Consider the following 10000-nt stretch of genomic DNA (forward strand, 5'->3'; position numbering starts at 1 on the left):
CAGTGGTTAGAGGCAGGCCAGTAACCAGAGCTCCACACCCTGACCCCACTCATCAACAGCTGATCTGTGGCAGCTGTCACTCTCCGCAGAACACTCACTTCCTGAAAGGCACACAGTCACAAAAGGGATTATCAGACACACATTTACAGGCAGTCAGTCGCACATGTGCACACACGCTCACACACGCGTGCACACACACACACGCACACACACACACACACACACGCGCGCACGCACACACACACTTTGTTTCTGTCACAGCAGAAGATACACACGCTTACCTGCCCACACGATGCAGAGGGTCAAGTTAGGCTACAATGGCCTACAATGGAATATATTTGAGAGGTGGATGTTTACATTTATCGTGTTCAGTTTACCCCAGAGATTAATGTGTCAGTATCCATCTGTCAACTGTAATTTCAAGCATAGGCCTACATTTAAGGGCTGTCACAGGACGAATTCTCAATGCTGATTAATGGCAGAACATTTATGTCAGGGAACACTTAGAGCAGGGAATTACTTAAAATACCACAGGAAATTGATATGCTGCCCCGTTCTGAATGGTCAATACAGCTATCAATCATCTGTGCGTGACGTGAGGTGTCCGCTGTAAATAAACCCCTCCCCCAGCCTGCTTCTGGCGCACATGTCTGCCTGGCCAATGGGCATTCAGCCTTGAGCCCATCATCTAAAAATACCACAACAATAACAACCATGAACAAAGTCTTAAACAAATGAGTTGGGTACACAAGTGAAATTAAAATGGGCTGTCAGAGTATAGGACGGAGTCGTCTTTCAGGAATTTAGCTGAGAGGCTTAGGTTGCTGTTTCTCATTAAAATTAATTAAACCCAGACGGTGTTTTAGCCCCAGAGACGCAATAACAACGACAACCTTGACTACAAAGAGACACTGGAACAAACAAGCAAACGTGTACGTTCATATGCGTGGTGATGAATTCTCATATATTATCTTATGAAGTGAACTAGACATCATGCATTTAAGACATTCTCCAAAATCAACTAGGCATAGGGCTATTCAAAGAGTTCCACAGAATTCCCCACAAGTTCATTTAAAACACAGGGCGATTGATGAGGATAAAGATATGGGCCTACTTACATCTCTTTCTCTCTGTAAATCCTCCAGGGCAGATATAAGCCGCTCGGGGTCCTTCAAGACCAGCTCATCAAAGGGCTGACCCGCACCACCGGTCATCGTTGACTTGTTGCGTTCATCAGACGCGGTTTGACCGGATTTAAACCGACTCCGTGCTACCATCAGGGTTTGGTAGAAGAGACATACCGCCACCCCGAGAAGCAATAACGGACCAGAGCAATACCTACGGCGAAGCGTCCAGAGGCGCCGACAGAACATCCCCGTTTCACTCCAAACTTTGTTGGCCGAAGACAAGAGGCATACCATGAGGGATGATGTTTACTTGGTCTCCACATCCCACTCAAACCGCTCGCCGCACTGGACGCACTCCCAGCCCGCTGAAAGGCTGCGCAACGGGGATATCTGTAAAGACACGCACTTAAGGAATCCACAACCAGAAAGCATTTTAACTTGTAATTCAGCGGAGGTGTCCGTTCCCTGTCACTATGGCAAATCTGTAGGCTAGAGCTGCGACTCGGCACAATCCGGAATCCAGAATAACGGAAAAACCTTGTTTCCGTTATTCCGTATAGGCTAAACAATCTGTGAAAGTAGCCTACATACAAAGTGCGCCACAAACCGAATATCACATCCCAGAATAGTCCATCCGTTCCGAGAGAGCAGGAAAGTTGTTTTTCTCTCTTCGGGGAGGAATGCCCCTTATACAGTTGATTAAAAACACTCTAGTAGTAGCAGAACCTCATGACTGCGGTCAGATCATGGGCAATTCTCCGCTCTTGCGCGCTGTCAGAAAACCCCTGCCATCCACAACAGAATTGGGCGCATAAAACACACTGAAACACAAAGCCATACTACAGTTAGAAAAATAAAACATGTAGACTGCTCTTAACTATTGCTGAACATGGCATTTGATGAGAGAAAACTAAAGAGAGGTTCCCACCGTAAACTGGACGCTGGTAATGCGCAAGGGGGGAGAGTCCACCTGGTTTGCCTTATTCCAAGAAAAAAAAAAGTAAACAGTGACTTCCTTTCCCTGCGGACCGCTGGATAACTCTCACACACACAAGGCTACTGCTTTTCTCAAGTTAATGTTCCCTCTGGGGAAGAAGAAAAGAAGGTTTTCATTGTGGAGAGCCTGTCAACGTTTGGTAACGTTCTCTTCAGCACCGAATTCCACGCGACACACGGAGCGGTCTAAATTGGCACACATGCCTTCTCGGTAGGGGGTAGAGATATCAGACCTCCTCATTCCTGGGTCTGGTTAAACACTGGAGCACTCTCTGCTATTTGTGGCTCACAAGACACCCCTGTCCATTATGTAGACCAGAGTAGAGCTTCATCCTTCATCAGCAAACATCAGGGATTACACTGTGAAACAAAAGCACACAGACAGAGGGAGGGCAGACGGGTTAGACTATAAAGATAATCCATTTGGGATCTTTTTTCATAGCATTTGATGATTCATACTTTGTGGGGAAACAATGAATAGGCCACTCAGTATTGAGGATGGATAACACCACAAGCTGAATGACAGGTGTGCTTCACCCAGAGAATGCAGACATTTTACAATCAGACATATACTATGAAAGATTCATGACCACAGACCATGACCAATCATATACATCTTTGACGACATTGAAGAGGAGGTTCATGAGCTCGTCGATTTATTATTATTTTTTGACCATGTAACAAACATATTGCCAATACATCTTTCCAATTAAAACTTTTGACTCACCGTATGTTCCTGGGGTCTTCACTGGGTTGAAGACATACCCCCGCTTCTTGGCCTTTTGGGAAAGCAGACCTTGCACCGTCGGTCTCAAACTGCAGTCATCACCTGGCTCTGCGTCCAGCATTCTCATTGAAGTGGAATGCTGCCAGGTAAAGCCTGAAATGAAGGTGATTTTATGAGTGTGTGTGTGTGTAGTCCAGTTTCATACGAACATATGATTCATTTCCAATGATGCATTATTTTCACATGGAGAAACCAACTCTTAAAAATTCTGTCCCCAGTTTTGAGGTCACTAACGAAACACATTCTGTTTAAAGCTCCAGATGAAATATGCCATAAATCACAACATCAGTAACATGACCAGATAAAGGATTAGAAAGATTCATTCAGTTATAAGTTGTGGTTAGATTGAAGTTTGCTACAGTATATTTAGTATTATTATATATCATAAACTAAATAAATATCTACTTATTTGGCTGATAAACATATCAGTGAGTGTAAATAGATCTTACATCATTTAGTTGTTGTCCTTTCATGTATTTAGTCATTTGCATTTATGCAACGCAGTGATTCTGTATTGCTACTAGACTATTTGACTATTGCTGAGAGAGCCAAAAGTCATTTTCCAAGTTATTTGTTCTGGTCCTCCATGCAGATTGCAGCTCTACCAGCTGTGCATTTAATCACATCTTGATATGATCAACAATATTACCATACAGTGGCTTGGGAAAGTATTCCGACCCCTTCACTTTTCCCACATTTTGTTGTGTTATAGATATTGCCATGAATCCACACACAATAACCCATAATGACAAAGCTAAAACACGTTTTTAGAAATGTTTGCAAATGTATTGAAATTGAAATACAGAAATACCACACGTCCATAAGTATTCAGACTCTTTGCGATGACGCTCTTAAAATTCGCTCAAATGCAAAAATGTGGGGGGAAAAAACTGCTCAGGAAGGCGGGCGTGAGGCCTGGGGAGACTAACAAAAGCTGAATGGAGGAGAGGAAAAAGCACAGTCGGTGGACATCATCTCAGTCAAAATTGGTCTATAACTAAGTGGCCAAAAATAAACCTTACAGGTTACGGCAATTTGACATTAAGTGGTTCCAACTGTGTTTTGTGTCAGTGATTTTAAAAGTCCACCAAAATGTTAACCCAAAAAAAACACTCAGTAAGTACGATAAAGCACAAAACGTTCTAGTCTGACAGTTCTGAGGGCTGTATGGCCGTCGACTTTGCACTCTTGATTGACAGCTCCCTTTCAACACCTACGGCAGGGGTGCCCACACTTTTTCGGCTTGCGAGCTACTTTCAAAATGACCAGTCAAAATGATCTACCTACATAAAAAAATGGTAGAGCTGCTATCTGCATGGAGGACCAGAACAAATAACTTGGAAAATGACTTTTGGCTCTCTCAGCAATAGTCAAATAGTCAAGTAGACGGAGAGAAGTCTTTGTAACGCTACTTTGTTTTAGATGCGCTTGAATAAATGTGGAAAAGTTGCTGATGGGGGTAAAAACAACAACAGGCAGTTTCTAACTCCATGGACAAGTTTGCCAAAAGTCCAAGCGTCCCCTTAGGTTCCTGTTTAAAAATATGTTGGTTAGCGCATTTTTTTTTCTTCGTAGAAAACTAAACAAACCTACCAAAAGGTCGGTATAGGCCACTCTTCACGATGTTCACAAACTCACATAATGACTAAAGTGGCTATGCTGAAATCTCCTCTCTGCAACATTAATTCCTACCCTTCACCTTTTTGCTCAGTGGTCAGTGTTGGTGGAGTGGTCCTGTCAATAGCTTTATCGCCGGCTCAAAATGAATCCAGTTCAATGAACGCACCCTAACCCTAACCCTAACAGACACACACCTTGTCCTGAATGGTCTCTGATCTGTCCCTAAGAGGAGAGGACAAGAGAAAGACAGAAGAAGCCAGGAGACACTATAAATACCAAAAGAACTTGATCGTTTTATTGAATTTTTTTTTTCTACATCTCTGGAAACTTTTACACACCATCTCAGTGCAGAATGACTAGTGACATACACACACACACATACAGAAACACTTACACTCACACACACACATACAGGCTTCAGTTAGGACTTTGTTCTTGTACTGTACATTCTGAAAACTCTCAGCTTTACCAGACTCGATGGCGGAAGCTTAGTCATATGCAACGACAGCAATGAGTTACTATCAATTCCCACCATCTGAATCATCATCATCATCATCAAGAACAACATCCCATCAAAGTCAAAAGTTGCATGTCATTTTCATTTTAGAGTTCAAATCAAAACTTGGGTTTTGTAGTCCATTAAACACCCCCCTGGCCTACATTTCCCAGTCTGTGTCATTTCCCCTGTGATATTCTACTGTAATGAGCACTTCCTGCGGCCGTGCGTTGAAAGGAGGAGGGCGTGCCCTTCCGGGTCACAAGGGGAAAGGCAAGGAATGTCTGGTGTACAGGGAGGGAAGGGGGGAGGGAGAAGAGGGAAGGAGGGAGGCTCAAAAGTCAGGGTGGCCATCAAGAATTCTTCCCTGTGCTGCTCTTCCTGCCCTCTGTCTCGTTCCAAATATCCACCTCTAACACACAAGTCTGACCCTGGATAGTAACCTTTGACCCCCTGGCTATGTCAGCCGTCAAACCAGACAGGTGAGCACTGTGTGTGGCTGCAGCAGGTATGACACTTGTTTAGGATGAAGCACAGGTGGGGATTAGGGGGGTGGTGGAATGGGATAGGAGGGGAGGGGGGGCATGGGGGGTGGTCCTGGATGATAAGGGGGGGTGCGGGGGGCGCGCTGGTGGTCTATTTGTGCCTGCTGCCTCTCCTCTTCATGGCAGCTGTACACTGGGGGCAGTACCACTTCCCCTTGGGGGCTTCTGTCAGTCCCACGCAGCCGTAGTGGAACCACTCGATGGGGCACTGCAGGAGAACACACACACACACACACACACACACACACACACACACACACACACACACACACACACACACACACACACACGTTTTATGGTGTTGGAACATTTCCTTCATCGTATGAACAGAGAGCCTCCATAACTGTGGGCTGGTACTTACATCTTGATTATCACATCCCACCATCTCTCCGTACGACACCTGAAACAAGACGCAGCCCACTTTAGATCACATGACGTGTGTAGAGGTGTCGCATGACACCTCTACACACCTGACACCTCTACACAAGTGAGTGAATGTGGGTGAGTGTATGAATGTGTGTGTGTGTGAGAGTGAATGCGTGTGTGTGTGTGTGTGTATGTATGTATGTATGTATGTATGTGTCTGTATAAGGGAGGGAGAGTGAGTGTGTGTGTGTGTGTGAGAGTGTACCTGGTTGCAGATGCAGTAGCGGGGTTCGTTGGGGTCGTAGGTCCAGTCCACCTGGCTGTTGGCCTCTGACTCAGGCAGCGCAGAGGCCTGCTGGGACAGCTCCTGGGCCAGGGCGGAGGAAGAGGAGCAGGACGACAGGGAGGAGGAGGAGGAGGAGGAAGAGGACTGGTGGTTGGAAGACTTTGTGTTGCCTCTGTGGAAGAGAGAGAGAGAGAGAGAGAGAGAGAGAGTTCAGACAAGCGCTAGATGATTCATTGTGGCATCGCCATGTCTCGGCGCTGGGTTGAGAAGCATGACAAGCCCTGAGACTCAAACCTGCGTCAAATGATGATGCCTTGTGATTTCACGCAGCATCTGGTCGGATATAGTTTGATTCGATAAATGGTGACGCGCGTGGGGGGGGGGGGGGGTACAGTACAAGATGGTGTGATTATACGGCATAAGATGGAGGTGCTAACATGGCATGTGATGGTGTGGTAACACCAGAGGTGAGTCATGTGTGCCTTATTGTGTGTGTGTGTCTCTGTGAGAGTGTGTGTCTGACTGTGTGTGTGTCTCTGAGAGTGAGTGAGTGTCTTACTTGGTCTTGCGCCCCCCACGGGAGTCGGAGGCGGCTGTGGGGGTGAGGGTCTGGGTGAGGGTGGAGGCCAGGGCGGAGGAGGTGTAGCCTGTCGTCTCGCGGGACAGAGAGAACTCCCTGCTCAGCTGGAAGTCATTGTTCTTAATGGCCTCGTAACTGGCCTTCAGACTGGATGTCCTTCTACCCTCCTTCATCTGAGAGGGTGGGGGGGGGGGGGGGGGGGGGAGAGCAAAAATGAGAGAGTGTGTGAGAGAGAGACATTATATTGATGGTAAGACACTAATCAAGATCTGAACGGGCAACATTTTAAAGCAGTCTGACTGAAGATATTGGTAGGTATCCATATTGAATAAATCTAGCCTTTATGAGCAGCATCAACAAGGTGTGTGTGTGGGTCACCTGTGCGGTGGCCTGCACGGCCTGTGCTGCAGCCATGGTGATGGCCCCCGCTCCGGCCCCGGCCCCGGGGCCAGCCGGTAGAGAGCTGAGGTTGTAGGAGGCCAGCGGCTGGGAGGAGTTCACACTGTACACGTTGTTAGAGGAGGAGGACGATGTGCTGTTGGTCCGGCAACCTGGGAGGGGAGGAGGGAGGGAGGGAAAGAAAAGAGAGGGGGGAGGAGGAGAAAGGATGACAAAAGCAAAGAAAAAGTGTCAGTCAAGCTGAGGTAATTGCCACTAAAAACATTTTTCAAAAGAAATGTATGTATGTATGTGTGTGTGTATGTATGTGTGTGTGTGTATGTATGGTGTGTGTTCTTACCTGGTGTGTTCTCCTTGGAGGCGTCTGACGTGAGCGTGGAGAGCAGGGCTTCAGACTTGAACTTCTTCTCTGGGACATGCTCTGTCGTGTGGTGAGACGGCTGCGTGGTGTATTTCCTCTCTGTGACACACACACACGCACACGCACACACACACACACGGTTAACTCTAGACCATCTACATCCATGAGCTCTCTGATGAAGCAGCCAGGTGTGTGTGTACCGTGTGATCTGTGTCAACTGCAGGCCGACTCCAGCCAAGCTGAAAGACTTGGATGAAATAAATAAATCAATAGAAAAACACTGCCCTCTACAGGACTAGACGACTTTTCTCACATGAAAAGCAGTTTAGCGACACGCCATACGAAAAAGGACGTCAGGAAACGTCGTCAATAAGCGAACCGTCTTCAAACGGGATTTGTACTTACTCTCCACCGTGGTGTGTGAGTGGACATGGTGGTTGTTGACTGGCTGAGAGGGGCTGTCCATCTCTAGGGATCCTGACGACAGAGGAGAGGAGAGGAGAGGTCAAAACTGCATCAAGAGCCTTCCACAGTGACTCAATCCATTGCAAAACATTATCGTCATTTGGCATTAGTCTAGGATTACATTTTGACACGCTGCATACTTTTGCAGTGTCACCAGTCACACACATTCCTTTCAGACTGACGAGAGAGAGAGAGAGAGAGAGAGAGAGAGAGAGAGAGAGAGAGAGAGAGAGGCCGTCTCGAGGTAGATGTCACTCAGCTCTATAGAACCATTCCGAGCCTACAAAAGCAGACTCTTGGCATCACTGGGTGATGGCCGGTCCAACATTGCCACCTAGCAGAGCTCCCGCCCCCACGTGAATACTGATCACATCCCACTTTCACAAGCAAATGAAGCAAAGCAACCAGTGAGTCCGACGGTCAGGAGAGGACAGAGAAGGGTGAGTTGAGGTAGAGAGTGGAGATATGGGGGGGTGGGAGGGGGGTTAGTGGTGATGTGATTGACAGCTGTCACTCACGTCTCTCCAGGATCTCAGTGATTCCAGCATTGTCCGCCTCCAGCTCCATCTTAAACTTGGCCAGCTCCTGGTCCAGCTTCCGTAAGTGGCGGTCCACCTGGAACGGCACCCAAGACAAGACGACATCAATAATAATAACAAGAATCAATACAACATAACTCTACAACAAAACATTTGACTGCATCATTAACATCAATTAGTCAACATCCCCTGTCAAATCAATCCAATATCAAAAGACAAGAAATATATAAAAAAAACATTTTCATAAAGTTTTCATGACTTCAAAATCATTTTCAGTGTGTGACGGCCCCCTAGTGGGGCATGGGGGTAACACACCAGATACAGTGGAGTACTGCGTGGCACTTTGTGTATTTTAGTAGTGACATCCACACACACATACGCCCTTGTCACAATGAAAAAGATGTGCCGATAAAAAGTCTAATTTGACTTCCCTCGTCTCACCGATAGCAACGGTAGTTCTCAATTCATTGTGCTGTGACCCAACTATAAACGTTTCATTTGCATTTTTAGTGGCCTTATAAACAATATCCTGTTTGTAGCAAGGGCCCAGGTGACACCAGGACAACAAAGTCTACTCACCAGATCATAAATCTGATTGGCCAGCTGTACTTTCTCATCAGCATCTTCCAACGCCTTGTAATAGTCCTGAAACAGAGAGAGAGAGAGAGACACACACACAGAGAGAGAGAAACAGCAGTCAGTATAGATGGGGACACCATTGCAATAACAAGCAAGTCAAATGAATATCACTCTGAACGGTAACAGAGTACATCCTCGTCCTCTGTTTAACTGCCTGTTCACTTTTGACATACACACATTCAATAAGAAAAACACTATGACTGAATATAGAACTTTGTGAAGTCAAATTGGAAGTTGGATTCTGAACGGGGCACCTTTTTGATGACCTCCATCTGCTCTTCCCTCCACTCGGGTTTGTTTTTCTTTGCGTTGACGAAGAACTCATTCACCCGCTGTTCCAGCTGGTCCATGGCATCTACACAACGCACAGGAGGGGATGTGAGCAATTCATCTGGCTGAGGGTGTGTGTGTGTGTGTGTAGAACGCTTCTACGAGTTTACACACTGTGTGCATGCATGTGGATGAATTCTAAATGAAGCACCACGGAAGCAGATTGTTCCTAGTGTCGACACCAAGTTAACGAAAGAACCACATGTTCTATAGAATTGTGAAGTCTATTCCAATGAACAGCTAGTGAATTGGAGCATAGTGTGATGACTAGCCAGCGGTGTATGGGGGCTCTATAAATCTACGACCTCTGCTTTGTTTACAGTGCTCAACGTCCCATGTGCACGTTTCAGCTAACAGTTAGCTGGGTATCGCGGGGGAATTACAGCTACCATCAAAGCATCTAAAACACACCATCATCTTATTGTATTCACTATTTCCCTCCATGACGTTAGTATCACGATCCA

General features: G+C 46.3%; 2 protein-coding genes across 2 annotated transcripts in view; both read right to left on the bottom strand.

Moving 5' to 3' along the window:
• cped1 (cadherin-like and PC-esterase domain containing 1) overlaps nt 1-1822 on the bottom strand; it is a 60359-nt gene extending 58537 nt beyond the window's left edge. Inside the window, exon 1 of the mRNA XM_083692133.1 lies at nt 1119-1822. Coding sequence (XP_083548259.1) covers nt 1119-1421 — 303 coding nt within the window. The 5' untranslated portion in view covers nt 1422-1822. The remainder of the gene's footprint in view (nt 1-1118) is intronic.
• A 2981-nt stretch (nt 1823-4803) lies between these two features.
• Nucleotides 4804-10000, bottom strand: part of ing3 (inhibitor of growth family, member 3) — a 5786-nt gene continuing 589 nt past the window's right edge. Inside the window, exons 3-12 of the mRNA XM_083692137.1 lie at nt 9461-9561; nt 9147-9212; nt 8547-8643; nt 7969-8040; nt 7543-7662; nt 7182-7354; nt 6783-6976; nt 6203-6395; nt 5933-5971; nt 4804-5779 (exon numbers count right to left, since the gene is read on the bottom strand). Coding sequence (XP_083548263.1) covers nt 5663-5779; nt 5933-5971; nt 6203-6395; nt 6783-6976; nt 7182-7354; nt 7543-7662; nt 7969-8040; nt 8547-8643; nt 9147-9212; nt 9461-9561 — 1172 coding nt within the window. The 3' untranslated portion in view covers nt 4804-5662. The remainder of the gene's footprint in view (nt 5780-5932; nt 5972-6202; nt 6396-6782; nt 6977-7181; nt 7355-7542; nt 7663-7968; nt 8041-8546; nt 8644-9146; nt 9213-9460; nt 9562-10000) is intronic.

Source organism: Argentina silus (assembly GCF_951799395.1).
Source record: "Argentina silus genome assembly, chromosome: 20".
Taxonomy (NCBI): Eukaryota; Metazoa; Chordata; class Actinopteri; order Argentiniformes; family Argentinidae; genus Argentina; species Argentina silus.